This window comes from Osmia lignaria, chromosome 14 (genome assembly GCF_051020975.1).
Source record: "Osmia lignaria lignaria isolate PbOS001 chromosome 14, iyOsmLign1, whole genome shotgun sequence".
Classification (NCBI taxonomy): Eukaryota; Metazoa; Arthropoda; class Insecta; order Hymenoptera; family Megachilidae; genus Osmia; species Osmia lignaria.
Window position 1 is genome coordinate 4,888,564 of NC_135045.1, and position 26,795 is coordinate 4,915,358.

Here is a 26,795-nt window from a genome sequence, read left to right on the forward strand (position 1 = left end):
TAGCTACCCGAACTTTTGTTTCATCAAGGTCACATATGGCCTCCTTTTTCATTTTTCCATGTATTTCAATGGAACGTTAATTGGCGTGTAATTTCTTGATTAATTATGCCTGTCCTTGCTGAAGAAATTCAACGGTAGAGAAGCATATACTCTGCTCGGAGGAAATTTCAAATGTATCGTTCCGGTTCTTGCGATGTTCTTTCTTTAATTCATTGCCTTTGCGTTCCTTGCTTGAAAAGAGGAAATTCAGTGTTTTTAATTTAGGAACGTAGTTGCTGGAGTGTTTCATTTTGAGTACATATTTCAGTCTGCGCCTCTTTTGTGGCTTTTCTTTTAAAAAGTTCTTTATTTCGAGTGGCTTCAGTGGTTACGAAAAAGTAATAAGTTAATTTAATTTTAATTTTTAATATTCACAAGTCTTAATATTTATAATTATTCTTTTAATATAATAATATTCATAGTATATAATTATTCTAATTAACTAAATAATCAATGAAATGAAAAAAATGATGATTATTTAAAAAAAAAATAAAAAGTCGAGTTAAATTACATTGATATTCAAAAATAAATCAAAAAGGAGTAGTATTACATTAAAATAACTGCTTACAAAGAAATATGTGTCATGTAAAAAGTATTTAAGATCATTTTTTACACGTATTCGCAGGTGCAATAACTCATGAAGTTAATAACCAATGGATACAGGAGCGCGTTTCTTTCTTTTTTCACACGAAAATCGCTTAATATGGGGTTATCATAAATTTTGAACATTTTGTAACTGTGTATCATTATGTAGAAATTTGAAGCGTTTTACGAGGCAATTTCAACGATCGTTTCGAACACGAAATAAATTTCTACCCTTCGGCCGTATAATATTAACTTTTATACTTGGCGATAATTCCAGTTTATATGCAACCGCGCGCGTTACAATGTAAAGAAGATGCAACATCCTTCTAACCATTACTTCCTTAATCACGTACATGTCTCTTCCTCTGCTTGACGTTTCTTAAAAAGAAGGATAAAAGTATCTTGTTCGAGAGGCAGAAAAATTGTATGCGATACACGGCTCAGGTCAATCAATCTTCAAAAGTTGCATCTATCAGTTTTTCATCAAAAGAATACACTAAATACAATATATTTGCATAATGAAGCGCTCGTTTGACAGCTCTTCTGGTATCATTTTACAGTGTTCCTCGTATAATGTAGGTACATACATTATAAACAAAAATTATACGTACACCTATCTTCTCTGTCTGATTCAGCAACCGGATAAGAGCAATGATTAATCTAATTGCCAGATAAATGTACTGCAACTTTGATGCGAGAAGTTTAATAATGGACTATTATACGGATAGCAATCGCAGTTTGATAATTGCAATTTTGTAAATTGATTATTTTTTTACTTATTGTCATATTCTTATAAAATGACGAAATTGGGGTTTTACTGATTCAAGGAGATTTCAAATTTTAAATTTAATTTCAGATTCTTTAAGGTTAATTTAAATTTCATCTCAGCAACATTTTTCAAAATGTCATTTTGCATGTTCAGTCAATCGTCTGCATTAAAATTCAGATTTTTATGCTTTGTTTTTATACCTTTTGATTTTTCATATCTATTTATCTTCATTTTAATTGATTTCAAAAAGATGGAAGGGTTATTCTTCACCCTACCCCTATACCTTCGATGTTATACTTTTTAATAAGCTCTTCGAACGCTTCTCAAATACGCAATCTCGTATGATGAGGGATAGATTGCGATTCACGTACGAACTTTGCCAACTCACTTGAAACTTTTTTTTCCTAACAAATATCTAGTGGCGGTCAGTATCGAGAATCATTATGGAGCATGAACTGGTATTTGAAAATAAATATCGGCTTAACAATAACATAAAAGTAGTAGTCATTTTGAAATCGATATCGACTGAGATTTTCAAATTTAATTCTATTAGTGAACTAATAGAAATAAAAAATGTCAAAGTGTTAATAGGAAAATGTCAAAGAGTAGCTATTATAGAAATACATACCTGTATCATTTATATTTAAAGTGCATTCGACGTGAAAAAAGGAAATTGAAAAATCCTCTATTTTTCCAATGAATATCGTCTTGAATAATTGAATAATTTATTTTATCCACTCTCGAATAATCCAGTCTAGTATTAGCCATCTAATCCAATAATTCTCTTTAAAAATGATAGACACATGTTTCACTGTATAAATAATTAAAATTTAATTCGCTAAAAATATAAAATTTATTAAAGTATATCTAACAATGAAGGAAATTTTATCTAGAAATTAACTGGTAGCTGATTTTTGTGTGCAAACTTTCCTTTAAAATATGAGTCGGGTTCATGAATGTTTGAGTTATAGTTGCTTAAGCGTTTAATAAATCTATCGTGCGAGCAATTATCAGCCTATTACAGCAATTTATAATCGATCGTACACGACGATCCAATGATTTAGCAGCTTCGTACAGGTAAGCCAATGTGAGCTTCCCCTTAGCAATAACACACAGCACGAAATCTTCTTTTTTTTTTGTTATTCATCGATGAAATTAACGCGTAACTCAACACCTTTGTAGATTATTTACAACTTCGACGTGTGTTTCGTAGAATTTATTAACCGTGATACCAGCTGCACGGAAATGCATCTCGGCGACAGGGTAAAAATCTACGGTTATATGCGCTTAATATTCTGCTTATTAATAACATCGATGCAATTTTCTCAGCATGATCCCTATACACGATGTAATTATGTAGATTGATAATTAAAAATCTTAGAATATTTACTGTATGTTATTTGATATTTTTCTATGATAACAAAGACATTCAATAATAGAATTAATCCAGGGATGAGCTAAATTCCTTAGAAATTTTTTAATTTTAGAATCTTGGAAATCTGGAATTTTCAGGATCTAGAATTTTAGAATTCTGATATATAAAATGTCTGAAATTTTGGAATTCTGAAATTATGAAATCCTAGAATTTGGATTTAAAAATTTCTGATGAAATTCGTTTATAGATATTTTCTGTTTGCTTTACTAGAGAAAGTATGAAATGTACATGTATTTCAAAAAAAATTTTGCAATGCAATCTTGATCATTATTTTTGTCTCACATGATCGCAAAGAGCCAATAATTATTAAAGAAGGTAATACTTAACGTCAACTATGTAGTACGGATAAAAAGGTAATAACTGCATGAGTATGATGATTACAGAGGTATTATTGCAAGTTGGAAACTTGTCGATCATAGACCACTGCTGTTTTTTAGAAAATAACATACTAGACAGAGTTTCATCGGCGTCTATTTAAAACTATATAAAATAAAAAATTACGATTCTATAAAGAAAGTCAAAAGAACGGTTATTAAACTATTAAAAACAAAATGAATAGCTTACAATATCAAATATTTATGGATTTATTAATAAAATACTAAAAAATATGTTAAAAAAATAATCATCGTTATTGAAATTTAATTATAATTATTATTATAATTAGTTTGGGATGTAATAAAACAGGAGATATCCACAGAATTATAATTGAATGAACTAAAACTCTGCAAATCTATCCGATTTAATAGCTTAATTATATTTCCTACAACATTTCACTTTATCGACCATATTAATCAATAGCGAAGGACTAAATAATAAATTTTGTTTCGAAACATGGGATATAAAGTTATACCATTATCAATGCAAACGTTATTAAACTTTATATCTCGATGTAATTTATATCCGGCATCGATTTAATTATATCGAGCCACGTTATAAGCTCGCTCACGCAACCAGTTATTTCGTTAATATTTCACATAATGTAATGATTGTTTCAATTTTACATCCTGCAGAAAGATGTTTTAATTGAAAGCACAAATAGCACTTGTAGCAATTTCTCTCAGAAGTCTCAGTAGATCTACTATACTTCTAAAAACTCTGACATTTTACTTGAGAATGAAAAGAATTTTAATTTTATGTACGATGGAAATTTTTTTATATCAAATCTCGGAATTTTTATTAAAAGAAGGTATTCGTATTTTATTAAAATTTGATTAAACATTCTTTTTCTTTTTGTAAAAGAAAAACTGCTCTACTTTCATTTTCCAAAAAATTCCTCCAACTGCATTTATTGATAAAAATGAGTTTCTGTATTTTCTACTTTTAATCCTTTGTAACAGATGACAAACTCCACTAACCTCAATATATTTTTTTAAATAAAATGCGTTGAAATGTGGATTTCTGAGTTTTATATGCGTTTATTGAAACAAAAGAAAATCAAAAGTGACCTATTGACACAAACGAGAAATTTTTTAGGGAACCTATTATTACTTTTACTGGTCTCCAATTTAATTAATTATAACATTTATTAGGAATGTTGATAAAACTGTTAATTTGTAGTAATTTTATATCACTAAATTATGTCCTAGACAGAAAAAAAGCGCTACAATAAAGCGTAAGAAAAATTACAATATTGTTCATATCGGGTGTCGAAATCACGTAAGACCTATGTTTGAAAATTCGTCAATTGATACGATAACAATCAACTTATAAAAATCCCCTTTCCTCGGTAGATTATCACCCAATTATTGAAACGTTAATATGCAAATATCTGCGATTGGTTACACGTGTACGTAACTCGTGAAACACCCCAACCCCGTTCACCCTCTGAAAGAAGTTTCGCGCTGAGAACAAGATTGAACATCGTCGCGCCGGCGATATTATCACACTTAAATAGCCTTGTTGCAAATTTTTTCTCATGCAATCGTGAACATAGTATTCGTAACGACGCGAGGAGACGCAAGATCTGTTCAACCGTCACTCAGCCGGCCATAAAAGGTTCTCCTCCTTCTGGAATATTAAAGAGCACGAGGAGGCATGCTCCTGTCGCGCAAAAGCGGGTCCCCAACGATATTTTCATGCACGCCCACTTCATTTTTACGCTCTTCTCGTCTTACATGCTTGTGAAAAGAGGCCACTCGTTGAAACGGGCCATACCGAGTGGTGTACGTACGTACACCAATGTCTGTATACGTCGGCTACTCGCTTTAATCTAATACACATCTATATACCGGATCGTAGACAAGCGAGGAAACCGGGAATAAGCTGGTCTTCTACCTGCAGTACCTGCCACTCTTTGTTCGCGCGATTCGTGCACGTTTCAAAGGAAGTTGCTACGAAGAAGGGGGCGTACTACATCCGGTAACCAGTTTCGTACACCAGGGGAAACACCTTTGCGAAAGCCTCCTCTTGTACAGGACGGTTAGGTTACCACTTTGATCATTTCGCTGCTCGGGGGATGATTCATCCCTTTAGCTTCACTCCTTTGAAACTGGATAGATAAATTGTTAGTTGTTATTGAATATAGATAATTATGTTAGTTGAGGGAGATTTTCTGGAATTTTTAAAAAATAGTTTCCTGCAGTTATAAAGGGGTTGATGAAATTGATAACTTTTTCGTTTGAACAAAAAATGGTCCAGATTTTAGAAAGTTACTTTAATTGTATCGTTCCTGTTTAGCACTAACTTGTTTATAAAGTAATATTGAAGTAAGTGGTTTGATATTTAAGCCACCTACTGTTACATAATTAACCTTTTCCCAAGGAAATAAATTAATTGGTATGATTTAAGCAACCGGTTTCCTAAATGCTACTTCTTCTGAAAGGAAAATAATAATAAAAATATGAATGATTTAAGAAATTGATTATTAACGGGGTCGTACCAACAGTAAATCGTCGGAAAATAAAGATATTATTGAAAATCTTTTTAAAGCAACTATGTTATTAAAATTTTCTGATTTATGATACTGATTTCTGATTATGAAAATCTCGGTTAAACGAAACAGTACTGTACTAGATTTCCATCGTGTGCCTTTTCACAGGCACAGCAGGTAAAAGGTAGCAATTTGCAGCCGTGTTCGAGCGTGAACACACAATCGCAAGCGGAAAAGCCATAGACGAGAATACGCTTGAACTGTGTCACAATAATTACCGAGTTTGACGCGGTTACAGTCGTATTCAGTGTCCGGGAAAGTCGTGAAACCAGTTGTGACTGAAAGTAAAGACCAGATTAGATAGAATTAGATAATTCGTCCCTGTGATTTCGTCATGACATTTTTACGAGTCATTGATCACTTTCATAGTGTTTCTCCTTTTTCAAAAGCCGGTTTCAATTCCGTACAAATGTTAATTTATTCATTGAACCGAATTTCGTGTTCCTTATTTGCTGTTGCTATCTTACCTTACACTCTTGATTATAATTAAAAATAAAAATTAATATAATTTAAAGGGAAGTGTGGAATTTTTTATTTTTAAAAATTGAATGAAAATAATTTTGTCTTTATTAATGATTTTCTTTTAAATTCAATTCATATCGATCTAAAAATTTACTTTAATATTATTATATTAAATAAAAATAAAAATAGAATTTATTACATAGAGTGTTATTTCAAAGAAAATTAATAGAGTTACATTTATGTTTTCGTGATTGAATTGAATGGTGTTTAAGAGATTTGTATGATTTGTGAGTGAAGATTGCGATACTGATACAGTGTATTCGACAAAATACACATTCAACAGAATCACACCGGGTATGAAAGGTGAAACTAACGTAACAAATCAAACGAAACATTCAACGCACTGATTGCAGGTGAAAGAAAAGAATTCTTGAACATATGAGAGTATATTTTATCTTGTCCATTTCAATAGAGTTTCATAACAAGACGTTTATTGATGTTCGGAAGTTTGTTGGTTCTCTATCAAGATTCTAACAAAGCTATTTGTCAAGTTTCGTGTTGTAAAATCGTTACTATATAATATACAAAATTATCACATATAGAATAGCAGCTAATGAAATATAATATAATCATTAATGTAAATTATTTACCTATATGTATTATCTGTCAAAGTACAAGCAAAATTAAATTCATATAAAAAGAGATATGTTCTGATTTCAAACATATTTCACTGAATTAAAAATTGAGCAAAGATACTGAAATGCAAAAGAAATAAATGTAATATTCACCTAATATTAGGCTTCTCAAGAGAAAATGATGTTACAGAGAAATGAGAAATTTTTAAGCTCTTATTTTTCACGATATTATTTATTAACAGTGATTTAGGAAAATATAATGATTCTTAATTATCAAGTGTTATTAAGCTCGTAATCCACATTTCTATCGTACAGAAGAAAAATCACCCTCTAGTTTAGAAGTGAAAGCGATTTGCCTGCTATAAACCGGTACAAAAGACGCGAGATCAGACGATAAGGTGTCGCACGCGATATCGCATGACAGTGACAATTGTTGTGCGTAACGAGATCAATACGCGAAATGAGATCAATCGGATGAAAATCTAAGGTGTGACCAAAGCTTTTACAGCTTTTCCGCGAGCTAGGTTACTGTCAAACTGATTGATTTACCGTCAGTGCCCGTGCAACAGGTGTTTCTGCGCGGCGTATTAGCTTGTTGCATATTAAAAAAGTATTTCTCTATTTTAGGTAAAAAATCCTTTTAGAATATAATTTATACCCGCGTTTTTTCGTTCACGTTATTAAATGCTTGACATAAAGAGTATTCCATGAAAAGAATAAATGTTATTTCTAATTAACACTAAAACTACCAAACGAATCAAAATGACTGGTTTCAAGTTCTTTATTTTAAATTACAAATTTTATCAAGGTTTTTTGTTAAAATTTATGTTGGCTATTGTCGAGATAAAAGATAGATATATTAGATTATGTTTCATTTTTTATATTATTTTTAACTTAAAAATAAGTGTAGATCAAACGTCGGTAGTTCTAGTGTTAATCGTGAATTGTAATTACTACTTTGTGCCTTACAATTAGTACAGGACAAAAGTGGTTGACGTCAACGTTATTCTACAATCCTGATTCACGTTCCTTTCCATCATATCCCACTTTCTCGAGCCTCCGCCAAGTGTCTTTACACCTCGTTAGTCACTGTCTCAGTGAAAACGGACGTTAGGTCGATTTACGATTCGCCGACAGGAAGAAGGATTTCCATCCTGGATCAAGTATACTCATTCGTTTTATCCGCGGCTGTGAGCGAAGGCGTAAAATAATGTGCTGTTCGTATGGTTCTTCTAATCACGTCTTATTCTATCTTACATTACCATTATAGAATCAAACATTATTATTGTTTTAGACAGTTGAATTGCCTTTTCTGATATTTTTCTGTGTTTTTCGAAACTTCGGACAATGGTATAAAAAAGGTACTCAAACTTTAACTACCATAATTTACAATTAGAGACAAATTTGACCCTTTTATAAAGATCTGCAGTATATTTATCAATGTTCTTAAATATAATATAATTTTTTAATTTAGAAATGCAAATAAAATGTCTAATTAGGCATTTAGAAAAGCCTTATAGAAAATTAGAAATAATTTTTTAAGTTAGATTGAAGAAAATGATATGTCGCAACTGTGATAGATAAATTGTACCTAAAGTACCTGACATCTAATACACGAAATTGTTTCCTTTTCCGTTTCCGCCTTAAAAATCGTTTTAAGGTGTCCGAAGATCTTGATGCGCAGTCTAGCACAGATTTAATTTGCCGTAGACCGGAAATCGCATGCCGGATGGAGGGCAAGCGAAATGTCTGATCGTGAAGTGTGATTGGAATGATAGTGTCGCAGTGTTCAACTCCGGTTGACCCTGTGCTACTCATTAATTATGGTTTTAATTAATAAGGTTTACTTATAACACAGTGTATATTCGATTCCGAGAGAATCCTTTTATCTAAATTTAATTTAATTTAACGCATCAATTAAACATATTTTATTGCATCAACAGCACATTATCGTTTATTAAAAGGTATAATTAATTAACTTCTCAATGTCACACTGCACATTATTTATTAATATAATATTAACGACATTCATAATTATTATTTATTGTTTCAATTGTATAAATATATTAAATTTATGATACCAATAATCGATGACCCCCATAGAAGTCAACATATTAATTAATTTATTGCTTCATGCTGATATATTATCACAAAAACATTTAGAGCTGAAATTAAAAATATTGCAAATAATAATCGAGATATTTCATTAAGCCTTTCTCATTAAATTAAACAAGTTTCGTAGCAGTATTTTATAATTTCAATACTTTCTATTTCTTTTTATTATGATTATCATTATTATCATATCGCATTATTCTTACTACACTTAATTTATATTTCGTGTCCATTCTGATTTTTTTATAATACACTCAATCTAACATTAAAATGAATCACCATACGAACACTTTGTCACATCCATAGTAACTGCCATTCTCCTAATGACGAACGAAATAAATCACCATTTATCACAATCGTAGCATTGATTGAAGCATCGTTAGGTTGAAAATTCGCGTGACTATTCTCGAATCGGAATAGGAAAATAAATTGCTGCGATTCGAGTTGGCAAAGGAACGCCCTGCTTCGAAAATGCCTAGCGTGTCGGTAATTTCACGAAAAAATGAACTCTGACACACAGCATGGGGCGCGAACGCGGAGAGATGGATTTGAAAAAATTTTTTTTTTTCGCTTCGTCGTCATTAATAACGCGATACGTTTCTCTGTCTATCTGTCGCACGCGCATCACTTTGACGATCAGCCTTGCTCTTGTTACTTGTACGGTACGTAGCACGCGCGTGTAGATCGGATGAAAGGCCAGAATTAGGTACATACGTTGGTCGTAGCAGGTTTCTATGGGGCACCCTTCGTCTTCCTTCAGCCGGTCTTCCCCCCTGGTCTGACCCTATTTTCAAAGCACGCGTCCCAATCGTTCCGGCTTCCCTTTTTCGGATGCGCACCGCGTGTGTCATTTATACCGCACGAAAATGCGCCCATTTAGAGACCCGTCTATCGACGTACAAATATTAGCAGATTTCATGGAATCTGTGAATCTTGTAATTTTCTGATCTTCTTTTGTACCTGGGAGGAAATTATTCAGGGGGTTGGGAATTGAGAGGGTAATTTATAATTGGGACAATCATCCTTCGGGAATTATGGAATCTTAACACTCGGACAACGGACCATGGAGAGAGCCACAATTTTTATTTAATTTTCAGACTCTGCTGTTCAAAGATTAAGGAAATTAATTTATATTGTAAAGTAAAATTATTTTTGCTGGTACTTTAAGTTTATTAGATTTTTTAGTACTGTTCCATAAAAGGGTTACATAATTTTAAAAATGTGAAAAATAGAAATTAAAATTTCTAGGAAATGGAATATTTAGTCAGTCTCATTTATATTTTAATGTTTAATACATTAAAACTTCAATTTATATGAACATACTGCACGCAATAAGGGTGAGATAATGAGGACATTCGTACAATAGGAACTCACTGATCCTCTTTTCTACATATAAATAATTTCTTGTTCGAATAATGGAAGCTCGTTTTCGGATAAACCGATTCGAGCACGAAATTTCATTATTTAGTTCTACATTGTACACGAAGGCTCATATAGCTGGAATAAAGTTTCACAATAGTTCAGCAGTGATTTTAGTTAATCAGGTATTCACTGAAATTCTGCTTGGATAAATAGGATTTAGGTAAATAGAGTTCCTATGTGTAATATTTCTACATAATTTCATCTTTTACCCTAGAAATTGTTGAAGATGTATTGTAATTGTCTCATACTCAGCTGGCAGCTTTTCAAAACCATTTCTCTTGGAAACGAATCTACCTATGAAATTATAATTGCTTTATTTGATCGACAAACTAAATTCGTGACAACATTTATCAAAGAAAGCAAATAATTATAAGATTCAAAAAAAGTATTTTAAGTAATATAATGGTGATTTGCACAGCTCATTGTTTTCAATTTTGTTAATAATCAACTTTCTAATTTTTGTTAAGTTTTGGGTTATTAATTAAGCAATTTGGTATTTTGGTATTAATTTAGCAATTATTATTCAAACTTATATCATTATTTTCTTAAATATTAATTTATATTAGACGTTAGATAATAATTCAAACTATATAATTCATTTAATAATTCCATCAAATATACATTTTTAAAAATTATACAACCAAATTGTGCACACCTGCCTTATATCTTTTCACGTAAAATCAATAACCTTTGGACTGTATGATCCATTTTTGAAACACCCCGTGTAAGGATTCAACGTTGAAGGGAAAATGATCGAGTATACGAAACATTATTATTTCAATTGTCAGTTCGTCATGGTATGTGCCTCCCTCTTTTTCTCCTTCAGATTCCATCGGTGAAGCTTTTCGAATTCGAACACCGGTACGGTGGCTGTTGTCAAAATTCGTCAAGGCCTGTCAAAACGACGACACTCGTTGGAAGGGGACCGCTACCCCTTCCAGCCACCCTTTTGTTTTCACGTATCTCGAGCGTCGTTCCACTTTTTTCCTTTCTATTTTCTCCATTATTCTAGTCTTTTTCCTGCATCGAATCTACGGAGGGAGAGAACTCGAAACGTCCGCATCGATGAAACGTTGTCGCTATTTGTTTTCCTTCCGGTCTCTGGCTAACTCGGCTTCCGTTGAATGGTTTCTGTGAAACTACACATAATATCTGAATAATAACTGGGAAAGGAAATACGACACGCGGAGTTCTCATTTTCTGCCATAGAATTATTTATTAAAATTTCATAAATTCCATAAATTAGAAATTAATAATTTTCTCATATTTAGGTCAGATTTGCTATATTTTTGTGCGATCGAATTTGACTAGCTTAGAAATAAAATATTCAAAAATGTGAAGAATTAATTTCCAAAAAATTACATCAATGTTTTCAAATTGACCACCGCATCAAAAGTTTATAAATTCAAATTCTTGGAAGTAACGAGAAAGAAATAAAGAAAATATTTCCCCTATCAATAATTACAAATGTCCAATACTTTTGATCGGTCCTATAGCGCAACAATAAAATATCGTAATATTCTGATCGCGTCTCCTTCGAAGAGGGCGTGTGGTGAGTTATTATTTCCAAAAGAAAAAAAGATAAAGATTGCATTGTACGAACACGGGGCAGATTTCGTAAACAACGAGATTAGTAACTGACGCTGTGCAATGATAAACGAAGAGGCGTGAACAGAGGTACGCATGCTGTTACCGCGATAACGTAGATGCCGTAGGCGATAACCTGTATTATGAATCACAATGCTCATTAATATGAAAATGATATTCGTTATTTCTTCGCGATTCCCTTATCTCGTGAGCACGAGGGACTCGTAAGAAAAGGACAATGCACCCACTCGAACAACCTGTGCACGGAAAACGCGCTAGTCCCGTTCAAGAGAAGAACAATAAGAAATGTTACGTAATCTGGTGTATGCATTGTGACATGTACGTATACAGGCGTCTACAAAGAAGAGAAAAAAAAAAAACAAAAAACAAAAAAGAGTGACATGTAAGATTGTTTCATGCTAGATATCAGTTTTTAAAAATGGACCTATGTAAGTCTTTTTTTTACTTTAATAAAAAAAGTTATACTTACACATTTCAAATAGGTTCAAGAAATATTGGCACAATTTTAAAAATAGAATAATTTTTAAAAAATTGACCTATCTCACTAGAGTACATTTCTACATGGGTTTAGAAAGTCTACAAATTTTTTTTTACAACAGAATTGTTTAAAGTGGTCAGAGTAATTGTTCAAACGCATTGACTAATAATGTGTTTAGTGGCAATTTGTGATGAATGACCAAGAAGTATCTAGTGTAGTTATGTAGACCACGTACCATTGTTATAGTACTACAAACGTAAGAGAAATTTCATTGAACCATTGTTGAAACTTATTCACTTCAGATTCTTCTCAGAGTTTTAAGAAATTGAGAAGGCCAACCAGTTGATCTCAAATGAGGTATAAGAGGATCTTTCGATGGAGGATATCTCCCCATCTCGTGTAAGGAATACTTGGCTCAACGCCACCAGATCACTTTATGGTCTATGGAATCCTCCCCTAATGAGAGAGGGGGACAAACTATTCTTCTCATCTAGTGATCACCATTTTTTGGATCACTTAAAGGGGTAGATACGGGTGATCCATCGAGGTAACGTTACCAGCACAATCGAGCCTAAAAATAGACTTCCAGAAATTTTCACCAAAATTTAATATATTTTTTAACTAATGGACTCAAGTTCTCCTCTCAGTATTTCTAGACTGAAGCATAGTTATGTATAGTTTTGGAACTTGTTTGCAAAACCCTTTCATAAATATTAATTTTCCTATGGCAAGGATTACGCGATTGAGACTCGCATCGTTGTGTGTGCCACCTTTAAGGCTTTCGCCCGTTTGACGCGTACTTACGTTCGCATAGTTTGCTCGCATTAAGCGAGAGCAAAGCGGTCCGTAGAAACGGGACAGGTTAGGTGAATGGATATGTACGAGTAGGTGAGTAGGTAGGTAGGTAGATAGATAGCTGGGGCAGGCCACTGTGTTTGTGTAGGTCGGGAGAATACACGGTTCGATGTACACGTGTTAGAGCGGTGATTTTAAATGTGCACAGGATGCAACTACCAATTTGAATAATATTGCATGTATACAGCGAGGTATATGAATTTTGGGCGTAACTCTTTACCGCAATGCTGGGTTCTGAAATGTTACGTCTGAACACGTACGTGTAAGAGATGACACTAAGGGTGTCTTCTAAAATCTGAAATGATTTTATGTTAATTTTTATCATTATAGTTATCACCAGGCATAGTGTATTTTTAGTTATACTTTTATGCACGAATTCGGTTTAGTATTGATCACATATGCATATTGCATTTCTATGAAATTAGTGATGTTGAATTTTCGATTGAATAAATTATTCAAACAATCAACGTTGAAGATACTTGAGGCAGTTAAATATATTTTACTTTTTCAATAAAATTTTGACACCTTTGAAAATTTACATTATTAAAAGCAAAAATTAATTAGAAAGAAATTTCGTATGACTATAACATTCATATATTATATTTCAAAGCAATTATTAATGTTTAATTGCAAACTGAATGTAAAGTTTACATTCCTTCAGAATTTCTTTAAAAATGAATTTGAGTATCCAAAAACGATATCTTTTTCTAAATCAATTTACCGTACAGACATATTTTTCGCTATTAATTTTCAACTTTCAACGCCGCATATAGACGTCGTACCTGAGCAAAAGGGTTAAACACTTGAACAAGTCAATCGACCAGCAAGAAACTTACAAAAGCCTACTCGACGATGCCTGCCCTGTATAAACAATATTCTGGTGGTGTAACTGTCAAGTGTTGTAGGATCGCTGACTTTCATTCTCCGCGTGCACGTTTGGAACAATAGCAATCGGGCCGAAGAGGCAGCATTGTACTCGTGTAGTTTATGAGTGCCGCACATATGCTACGGCGTCACCCGGTATGTTATTGTCGATGTTTTCCACGTTCGGATGCCATTTGACGTCAGTAATGAAAGAACCTGTAAATCACAGCCGTCCCATTGGTTCCGACTTCTGGAATCCGTTTTTCTTCCGCTATTTATACGGATCGATTTCACTTTATATCTTTCCTTTTCTCCATTGTCTAACTTAGCCTCTTCTTATTGTTAGTAAGTTTCCACGAGTTCGAAAGATCTAATTATTTATAAAATAATTTTAACATAAATTTATTGTGGTTTCATTGTGCAAAGGATGTGAATTATTTTCCATTTTATGGGATAAGTGGTAATTCCTACTTTTAGTTTCTTTTCAATGTCACATCTAATTTTGATTATTTCCACTAAGTTATAAATAAATCAATAATAATCAAATTGAAAATTACACGAATCGCAATCTTGAAAATGAACAGCATAAAAGCTCGAATTAGGGAGAGAGTCGCAGATAAAACGCATTCGAACAATTGGGCGCGGAAATGATTCCATTTGGCGGCGAATTAGTCCTATTGTCTGTTGATGATTTCTGACCGAAATGTCCGGTGGGTTCGAATCGGAATCACTCACGAATCGCTGATTACCAATGATGAAGATCGATTTCATTTTTCCGTTGCTCTGATTTTCCTGCGGTTCTGGTAGAACAGTGAAGCGTTAACTGTTTCGTGGCAACAGTAAGTTCGTATGCAGTCTGTCCAGTTTTCTATGCGACTATCGTTTTGAAATTTTTTATAGTTTCTGTATTTGATGACGAATGCAATATTTATTAATTTTGAAACACGGAAATTTAAAAATCTGGGCATTTGAAAATTTTAGAATTTAAAAATTTGACAATTTGGGAATATTTCAATTTTAGAATTTTGGAACCTCAGATTTTGGGAATTTCAGAATTTTTGAATGTCAGAATTTTAGGATTTGAGAATCTTAGAATTTTGGAATTTGTGAATTTGAGCATTTGCTGAATTAGCTTTGAAAAATTTCATGATCACTGTAAGGAGCTTTTTTCGAATAAAAAGATAAAAATATCTCGTCCCTTTTGTAATAATAATTTGACCAGTGGCGTTAGTTCCTGGACTAACTCTATGCATCTAATGAATATCATTACTTTTCGTTGAGAAAATTAGCATTTTTCGTAGCAACTGTCCACATCTGTTTGACAGAAGGCTAGTATTTTTAGCTACGAAATCCTTTATTTATTGCATGCTTGTCAAAGTCAAAGCGTTTTCAAAGTACATTATCCGCTGGAGCTATTGTAAGGGACACTTGGAATTTTCTACGCACGTCATTCAAAGGTACTGTCTATACCTGGAGCCTAGTTTACACTGGTAAAGTAAATGGAAGACTTGCCATTTTATTCTACTGTTCCATTTTTGCTAGCTTTAACATTATAGAAATGTTTCTTTTTAAATCTGAGTGATGGTTTATTTATGGTGCTTAATTTCAAAGGACATTAGAGTATATTTTAATAAAAGATATAAATTATTAAGATAAATTTTTAAAAATACACTGAATTTTTTGGATATTGTTTAAAATATTTTAGAAAATCTAGATGCGAGTCTCTTATCCTTGCCTTGACAAGAAAAGAATTAACTAGGGTCACTATATATTTTTTCTTAAATGGATTAAATATTTCGCAATGCACGATTTGTGCACCAATGGATCAGAAATTATATCGGGATCGCGTATCACAGTACATATGTCGCGTGCCATGAAATGGAACCCTCGAAAATTGTCACCTTTGTTGAAAGGGGTTCACGAGTACGTTTTTCCGCTTACGTGGAAGTTTATGGGCCACGAGTAATGGGGCGTACCTTCGTGGTCATTGAATTTCGAGCTACCGGAAAAATGCATCTACCCGCAAAGGCATTCTTCCGTGACCATCTCGAGGATTTTATTGCTGTTGTGCATGCGTCGAAACGCATCGAGCCCGTACCTGCAAGATCCGTCAGCGTTTACGCTAACGCCATTCTCGGTGTTCATTTACATAAATGGAAATCTGCTCGGGTAATCGAACGAGACGCGTGCTTTCCTTTGATTTGCTTCCGTTCGGATCGTATAATTAATGTGACCCTGTTTTCCATCTTGGTCGAGCTTCTTATCATATACAAGATTATTCAAAAAGAATATCAGTATTCTTGATATACATAATTTTGCTTTATGTATAATTTGCAAGAAATGACAGGTAACGTTTGCGATTTAAAATCTCAAATGACGGAATTGGTTCGGTTATTATAGAGCTCGGTTATTATTGTATATAAAATAATATTCTATGAAATAGTAAAATTTAGGAAATGAATAGCAGAGACTATATTTATATGAATTTCGAATACGAATATAAATATACGAATTTCGAATTTATAATAACTTAAAATATTTTCAAGCATACATATGTATATTTGTACGATTAATTAATAACTCAGCACACGCATTTATTATCATTTTCTTAATAATTTATCACAACCACCTGCCTATTTGTTGTCACCTCAATGCCATGTCATAGCTTTTTATAGATAATTTTTCAACACTGACATACTGCACAAAAGTGACTTCACAGTTTCTGAAATGGAAATTAATCTAATGAAAAAAAATGCAACAAATGGGGCAGATCTAATCGATAGAATAAATTACCATTGAAATAGCATTTAAATGAATTAGATTGGACACCCGCGTAGATTTGAATCAATATTAATCAAGCAGAGACAATTAATATTGTACTGAATATTCAATTATCCATTTATTTGAATTCTTTGCAGACAATCGGCGCATAAATATATTTAATATATTTAATCAAAACCGTCATAATAATTTATAATTTCGTATATATACATTCGGAAAATATTGAAAAATGGAAGTATTATTTATTTTACTATAAATAAATATTCCAAGTGTTAAGGGAGTGTAAAAGGTTAACGTTTCGTGATCCCAAAGCTCCAGTGCTTTCCTTGTCAGAAACTAAAAAGTGTTCGCGATAAGAAAATTGGCATGAAGAAATTATGGTTAAAATTAGCTGAACATGTCATTAGGATAGCGAGAGATTGAGAACTAGTCGTGGGTGGTCAAAAGTCTCCTTGATTTACATAATCGTCGATTACCACCTACGGTACTAAAGCTTGATGCCAACAGCCGCGGAAACTTATGGGCGGACATATTTAACACATAACGGAACAACTGTGTGCCCGTGACACGGGGTTGACCTATAGAAACCATCAAATGCTGAGAAACGTGGAAAGGTAGGTGATTCTAAATGGTGGTGAGAAAGCTGAAGAAGTATAAACGCGAAGATAAGATTTATCAAGTTATTGTGCATCAAATGGTGTGTTTCAAAATATAGGAGTTCTAATACAATAATGGCACAAAATGATATTTATGGGATTTTAATTTAAAGCCTAATGTTTGAGGAAAATTATTTGAACGTTTCATCAATCTTTTTCAAACATTTTATGGTATTATTATAATAATAGGAAAAAAGATAAAAATACAAGAAAAATATAGTACTATTATTACCAAAAAATCAATTTTATAAAAATGATTTCCACTGAGCAAACAGCAATTTTCTTAGAAATGATAATTCATTACGTATCTAAAATTTTATTGTTTTGAACAATTTTTTTGTCTATTTTGTAACATGGCAATAAATTAGCCAGAAACAAAGGAAACATATAATAAATTAATTAGATCCCTTTAACATTAGATCTTTCTAATTACTATGTTAGATCTGAATATTTCACCATCCTTTTTATGGACTTAAAATGCTATCCATAAATGCAACATAAGGATACCAATAACGATTTTAATAATTGGAATTCTGTAATTACTATCATAAGGCTACTGTTATAAAATAAATCCCCAATTAAAAAGGAAAGGCACCGAATTATCCAATAATATTAACCAGTCGTGTATATAAACAATTGCTGCCAATTAAATCGTCAATAATAATTAACACAGAACCATAGATGGGATCGTCGATAGCTGTAACGACATTACAGAGTAGTAAAAGGTAATTACGATAAATAACGAAGAAAAATGAAGAAATACGAATGATGGAAGATGAGGGCGGAAATGGAATGACAGAGACCGAATAGAAAGGAGCAGAAATATGAAATACAGTAGGGAAGTAGATAGCGAAAGAGAAAGAGAGAAATAGAGAAGGGGAAAGATATTTCCTCCCTGGGGGCCCACTCGTCGATTTTCTTCGCCCCTTGTTCCCCCTACCCGATGGCTTGCCCCCTCCGGAGCAGTTGTGCCTGTGCCACTAGGATCGGGGCCTTACGAGCGCGTGACGCATGCCTGCTCGTTTCATACTCGCTTCGACAGGCTACGCGTACGCACGTGCGTTCCTCGGCAAAGCCCATTCAAGTCTACGTGCGGGAATCCTTCACCCTCGCCTACGTGTTTCAAGAGAACTCAATTTTTCAACATTTTCTTCACCTCTTCCAGTGATTCTTCATCCTCTGTCGAAGATAAATACAGTTCGCGAGTTGTGTTTATAATTGAAGAATTTTGAAATCTAGTGATCCTTTTCATCCTTATCAGAAGTGATCTAATGTATTTTATGAACATTTTGCTATCTATGTGTTTCTTTCTTCGGTGAAATACATAAGTGATTGAAATAAACGTTACATCGAACGCTCGTGAATCTGGTAATTACAGTGACGTCATATTCCGCTGATATTCGCCTAGTGTTTACACAAGTACCAACTTCGCGGTATCTTGAAGCGTCTTTCGAGAGTTCTCGTTGACTTTTGCCATTGGACATCCCCCCTATCCGGCAGGCTCGTTCTACCACACGATCGTCGACAATCGACTCTCATACGAAGCGGCGCAAGCTTCACGATCGTTTCGCTGCTGTTTCGTTTCGCGTTGACTATATTCGTGTGGGAACGCGTTTTAATCGTCCAACGTCAAATTCATCATTTTTATATTAATTTATCCGATCGAAAGAACAGTGTATATTTGTGTCGACCGAACAAGTTCCATGGTGATCTGCGTTTATATCGCTTTATCAAGAGTCTGGGATTTCGAGAGTGTTTCAAAAGGTTCTTCAGCTTCAAGTGTACTCCGTTTCAAGGTTCGCCGAGTGTTGACGATTTCATTCATAAATTAGAACGCGATCGGAGCATTCTGTTCGCGATAAGCAGCCAGAGTACGCGTCATCGACGAAGAAGCTATCAGTGTCGCGATTCGTCTCCCGAGGAACGACAATCGAACACGTGGATCTGAGAATAAAAAATAGAGAATTGCGAAGACACTGAACTATTTCATAGCTGAAGAATTTCTAGCGACGCAGCTTTTGATCCTGCGACTTCCTACCACTCACGCTTATCTAACTGGAGCGATTCAGCTTTGATGTCGAAGCAAAAAGGCTACGTATGAGAGTGACTTTTTCCTCTACGAGGCCATTTAGCCGGGTACCATTAGCCGGGATCTAGAAATCGAATCTCAAAGTGGAAACGTGTCATCGGTATCCATTGATGAGAAGACTTTTGGTCGACGACCGCGGTTGCTTATCGCGGTGATACTTGGGGAGAAAAAGACAGAGAAGGAGGAGGAGGAGGTGTATATACATACATATCGAGGCGAATCGTGGGTGGAGACGAAGCTGAGGTTGTTTTCTCCTCGATAAGACTGGCAAGAATTACTAGAGAAAAATCGTCGACGAAATAATTACCGTGCAGAAAGGGTGGAAGACGATTAATCGTGCTTTCGATTATTCCCAGCTACGCGGTGCTGGTGGTGATTTTCGAGGGGAAAGCGCGTAGGTGTGCTGTGCTCGTGTACCGTGGGCGGTGTTCAATGATCGTTGCGTTGTCCGTTGATTTTGTCGTCTATCGACCCGCCTCGAATTCGCCTGGATGCCAGTTTTGGAAGGCGGCATAGCTAAAAAGCGAAGCGTCGACAGGGCTGCTCGCAAGATGCGGATGAGACTCTGCACCGGTTCCAAAGAGTCCTACACTCTGCTCTCCAAAAAACGGTAATTCGTTTCATTTTTTGCAAACCATCTATTATGTACTTACAATATTTTCAGCGCTTGCTATAATTACTCTCGTTATATTACCGCGGTGAGGGTAAACATTTTTCAAGCTTCCAAACTCGAATTAACTAATCATTTACAATTTTTACATTTACCATTACCCTGGAAGTCGTATGCTCTCTCCAAAATCATAGCTAATATTAATATTACAGTAGTCTCTCGTTATATTGCCGCGATGAGGGTAAACATTTTTCAAGCTTCCAAACTCGAATTAACTATTCATTTAAAATTTCTACATTTATTATTACACTAAATAATAAAAATTCCCTAATAATTTCTATAATATAAAATAAGAAATCTAAAATTCTATTTGTCCAGTATTTTGACCAAAATTAACAATACTTAAATTTCAAACAAGAAACCTTGATACATTGGAAAATAGACTGAAAATAAATTTCAAATAAAATTTAAATTCTAAATTACCTTTTGGGTCGGCAGAAATTCGACTCCATCGTATGAGGGTCAAATACAATACCCGACAAGTGTCTTAAAACTTTTGAACGGTAGTTTACATACAGAATTACCGTCGAAACTATGTTTCTATTGAATATTATCCTTATAAAAGGTCGCGACGTTGTCCTCCGGGGTACGGTTTTAGTTTACCTACTCGAAGTTGGTAAGGAAAGTTCAGAACATCGTGCAAGTATTCTTCCTGTAGGATGCATATCATTAAAGGAGTTTAGACGTGACCACGTTTCATCTTAGACGGTTAGCATATACCAGGGCAACGTCGTCAACTTTGTTCAGAATCGTGTAACGAGCCATAATCCCTCGGTAATTTACGAAATGACAGTCCATAAATATTTCGTTGGTAAATTATGATTACGGGTTCGATCGACTGGGTCGTTTCTTTATCTTGACGCTCGAGTACCTTCCTTCCCTCGCTGTAATCACGAGTTTTATATTATACGCGGGTTCGCTGAATTCCAAACGAGCAGTATTAACGGCGATTCAGAAAATCGGAATGCAACGTGTAATGTGATACACGCGGATGCACCAGAAATGTACTTGTTTTCTCATTCGAATGATCTTTTATTCCGGATATTATAAGGATAATTGTAATCGTTCCTTTGTTTGCTCGACGAAATTCATATTTCGTTTCGTTGGAGGCAATATTGATGATTAAATACGTTTGTGGTTTTATTGTGAATTTATTCTATTATAAAATTGCTTTCAAGTTTAATTAAATGTAAATAATAGTGATATTTTAATATTGGAGAAGATTCACTAAAGTGTAAAACACTACGGTATAAAGAATACTTTCTCTGTCAATTATCCTTGAATTTCGACGTAATTTTACAAAAATCATGTAATCGAAGATCCTTTCAAGGTTCCCTAATTGCTTAAGCCAGACAATCATGGTATCCGCTGTTTTGCTCCAATTGATATTTAAAACACCATCGCGGTGATGTATGGCTCATTTCCATTTAAATGAATCGGCCAAGAAATCTCATTTTCACTTTGCCGGGATTTTGCAGCAGAATTCTTCATGGCTTTATTCCGATAATATGAAAATTAGGTAGCTGGATATGCGTTCGTTGATATTCAAATGATCGCGAACGTGTCCATGGAATTTTGTAAGTTAAAATTCAGTCGAATCACGTGTATATTCGCGATTCAAATTGTACAATGCTTTTAACACTTTCAGGTAAAATCATTAATGTACGTATAGTTGTTTTCATTAATATTTGAACACCATTTCGAACGGAATAATTTATTTAAAATTAGTTAATTAGTCAATACAATTTTCAGCATAAATATAATTGACTTTTACATTTACCAAGTGTGTTATTTAAATTTTAATTAAAGGCTTGTATAAAAAAATTGCAAATAACGAATCTCCATTTTTTTCTTTTTAAATGTTATCTAGTAAAATAGCTTAAATTTCGAAAAAAGCTCAAGTTGTTCCATCGAATTAAAAAAAATTATTTTGTTTCGAATATTGTTGGCATATTACCCTCGGACGAGGCTGAATTTTAATTTAATTTCTTATTTTATATTTTTATTTTTAAAATTTTACATTGTTCCTTTAAAAATTATTCTTCCAATATATGAAAATCTTTCGTTTAAAAGGGTTAGGGCAGGTCTTTGATCAGAATATCCAATTAGTATTCTTGATCATACGTCATCTGAAACAATACCATTTTGACTTTTGCATCGGACCAGTCATTCCACCACGGATTGTTTCGTTTTTAATGAGACATTCCAACCAAACCACAGAGACATGAAATATTGCAACAGCAATTGGGAGCGAAATTATGGTAATTCGTGGCGGGAGGTATTTCGTCTACCGTTGTTGTAAATATTCATTCGTACGGAGCTTAAACTATTTACATAGATGCAGAGGCGAGAGAATTGAGAATTCCAGGGGACCCTCGGTGAACATTTTTTCGTATCCGATTACGAGTGAATACGATAACCACCTTGATGACTCGGAGATCCTTTTCACGGCAATGCGACGGGTAAAAATATTGCACCTACCGCAAATGAATCGACGCGGTACGAAACAAACGACGCCAGAAATTGTCGTGCAATTAATTACCAGTGTCACGGTATGTAAATATTTTGTACGGATATTTTCATCCGTCAAAATGTTTAAAGGTTTCCGTAACTTGTTTCTGAATGTATAAGCGATGTTTTAAATATCAGTTCAATTGATGAAAGTGAGATTAATAAAGTGATAGATTAACTTGTTAATCAAGCATTAATTAACTGGTCGTTTGTTTCATCAATATTCAGAAATTAATTGCACATTTGGACGTAAGCAAGCAAACGTACGATGACACGAATTTATACATGTTTATTTCATTTTTACTGCAAGCAATTTATTTACTAATTTGTATAAATTATTGCAATTGTCTTCTTTCGTGCAAGCAAATTTTATTTTAAACATTTTATAACCTTCTTGAAGGAAAGAAGTTACTTTTACATCACATATGAAAAAACTTGGATTCTTCATTTCTTGTTTATTTTTTCAAAAGTAATCAACCTTTCATTGCACCATGATTACTAGAGCAGTTTATATAAAATGAACTCGCATTCAATGCGTTAAAAAATAAAATATAGCAAATTTGCTTTATGTATGACACACAGTATACTTCAGCCAGAAGGCTAAAAGTAACCCTTCGTCATACAAAGTATTCCATTCGATTCATTGATCCACGATAACTAGCTGGATGACTCGGACTTTCTTTTGATCGATGCAGAAGGAAAACATATCCAACGACGCAAATTAACCGACACGTTTGCAACGTCACGAAAATTATGACATCGTGGATCGCGTGCAGAACCCAAAGAATTATCGCCATTAATAATGATTTAGTTGAAAGGAATAGGGAAAGGGGTGTGCGCAGGTATAAAGGCAAACATTCATTCCCCTGTCGGTATCTGTTACACGCGTTTCTTCTGTAACGCGCGTGTATCTACTCATTGAAAAGTATAGTTAAGCCGAATGGCGTTAAGTCGATGGTGAACCTATAAATTCTCAACCCTTTCCTTGCAAACCCGCTTTGGTACCGCGAATATCCTTTGAAGTTCCATTTAACACGAGATTCCCGATCGGTACATATGTGCATACTGTTACAATCATATTACAGGGATATTTTATGCTTGATTTTTAGAAATTATTTATTACTGTGAGTTAGTTGTATCGACCTGTCGTTCTGTGAAATGGAACAGCTTGTTCGGTTTCTTTGATGCTTTTATATGGTTCATTTTATTTAAATAAAAATTATTTTTTTGAGTAAATTTATTTTGTCACTTTTGAAGGAATTATTTATTCATTTATTTATATATGGAAAAAATTCCTTGGAAAATGTTCAAGTAGAGCACCTAATAAGTATCCCAGAACTTCTTCAGATTTTTTTGAAAAAAATTAATCGTGGGCATAAATGACCCAGGTTGCCTATAGAAGTTGTAAAAAATATACTTAATAAAAGTATCAGTTGGTAATGATTTCAAAATTAATTCTCAATAGTTGAATGTTAGATTTGAAGAGATATATTAATTTTTCATTAAGTTGATTCAATTTGAATTTTAAAACTTTGATATAGTAAAATTTCTATGATATTAAAATTTTCTCATAACATTGAAATTAATTCGGTGAGGCGATAAAACTGTCATCATCTTAACACATAAATCTCTTATGGAGAAAAATATTATTCAATTTAGCTTAAATGAAAAATATGTCCAGCGTATATAATTTCAAGCTTAGAGGAGCTGCAGAAGGTTGAACGTAGCTCATGATAATGAGAAATTATGAAAATTTATTTATGCTAAGCGTAATGCTCTTTAGCTAAAACTTCTTTTCCTTGCATATATTGTGTACTATGTATAAATTGATTTTAAAATTCAAATTTTTTTTATTCTTCTAATGTAAATATTTTAAGTAAAATGAATAAGTATACTGATGAATCAAACAGTGATGAAATTGTCCACCGAAAGTAAATATCCGTGGATGTATTTTTTCGGTGTTTTATCGGTTAACCTTTGACCTTACCCATCGTTTTATCGTGGTCTAAATTAAATTCTTTTCTGGACAGGAATATTTTTCTGTGCTTCCATTATTACAGCTTCAAGAACTTCTTTACTTGTGCTAGATATTATATGATTTGAGATTTCAAATTCTATACTTTCAATACATACTTCATGGAATACTTGATAAAATATTTATTTAATTATATAATATATATTTGTGATTTTCATATTTAAATATTTATCTTATTTTCATCTAATGCTATCACATATTAATTATAATTTGAAGATTGATAATTTTTTAAAGTACACTAAATGATGCTTTCAAACCTAATTTTATAAACAATCTCTCCTAGATATGAAAAGAGAATGTAAAATAGCAAGAATCATAAATTTTACAAAATATGCAGTCATCAAAGTGATATTGATAAAATTTACTGTTTCGTTATCACTAAAATTACATGGAATCGTTGACTTATTTTTTATTTTCTACTGCATATATTATATATATATTCTCGATAACTAGTTACAAAGCTTTATCAAGTACATTTTCCTGATTCTGAATATAGGATCTGAACCTGTTAGTAGACTTTTCAGACGTTTTTCTCTGACAAGTGCTGCATAATATACAAATCATCGGAGAAAAACAGGTAAAGGCTTAGAAAGTTGCATATGCTATGAAAACTCGTATTCTGGGTCGAAGAACTCGATAAAGATCAATGGGTATGCTTCTGATATCAGATAAGGGATAGTTTCCAAGATATTCCATGAACGACAATGGATGATTTATATCTTCTTCGTTCAGAAGAATATCTTCTTCATTTTTGCATATGTGAGATCAATATATCTGCTATATATACATCATCATTCAAAAGCCATGGCTTACTTATTTACCCCTTTTGATAATCATTAATTATATGTATAATATAAATTATCAATTGTCAGAATATGTAGTTTCATTGTTGTGTTCAGATATCTGTTCAATATTAGTTAAAAAGAAAATTTATTATTACTAGGATAATAATTAGAGAATAATTAGAGAAAGCTTAATTAATATCCTTTCTCGTCCATGAAGAAGGACTGGATTTACATTTAATTATGAGACAAATATACAGGGTGGCTCAAAACTGAAGTTCACCACGAAAACCTTAAATTCTTTGCATTAAAAGAAATTGAAAAATCCTTTGAAAATTTGAGTAAAAAATTGAAGTAAAATCTTATCACTTGCCCCATTTATCTATATTCTTTATCTAAATCTAACAACCAATAGTAGTTTCTCCTTTTTCATTTACACCTAATCAAGGGAATCTTATAGTATACGTCATCCTCGACACATTCTGTGTAAATTAACATGTAAATCTAGAACAAGTGACCGTATGTTCACGATATCTTCAGCTTCCCCGATGGTTCCGCTTTCCTTCATGGCCAGCCGCAGCTGGCAGAGTTCCGTCTCTGAGCTTGTCCTTCCTTTTTTCCATCTCACGCGAAGTCTGTGTCGTTCATCCGGCCATTCCGCTCCTCGATCCCCAAGGATGAATCGAACCTCTGTGAATCGTACTCCATTCAGTGGATTTTCGATCGGTAGAAAGATCGCGGAAAGGAAACTGTGTCATTAACCCTTGCATGGATTCTGAACGTTTCCCGTGAACTAAAGACCTCATACGCACTCTGTGAAGGCCGGAAGCAACAAATTTAGTTTTTTTAAAATTATTTTTGGAATATCGACCCCTTTAGTGCAGGAGAATTTCACACAAAACACATTTAATATTTTAAATAGAAAATTTATAACATTGACATACATTCTTTGGTAAATAATTTAATAATAATTATTATTATTGGAATGAAAATTACTTTTAGAAAATTTAAAAAGGAATTAATCGCTATATTAATTCTCAAAGGGTCAATTGTGACCTAGAATCACAAAATGCAATCA

General features: G+C 33.3%; 1 protein-coding gene across 13 annotated transcripts in view; it reads left to right on the plus strand.

Annotated features, from left to right (window-relative positions):
• LOC117607475 (uncharacterized) overlaps positions 1-26,795 on the plus strand; it is a 149,974-nt gene that overhangs the window by 38,573 nt on the left and 84,606 nt on the right. Inside the window, exon 1 of one of the 13 annotated variants that reach the window (XM_034331201.2) lies at positions 18,663-20,329. The exons of the other annotated variants lie outside the window; for them this stretch is intronic. Coding sequence (XP_034187092.1) covers positions 20,211-20,329 — 119 coding nt within the window. The 5' untranslated portion in view covers positions 18,663-20,210. Of the gene's footprint in view, positions 1-18,662; positions 20,330-26,795 lie in introns of those variants that run through there. 13 annotated transcript variants of the gene reach the window in all.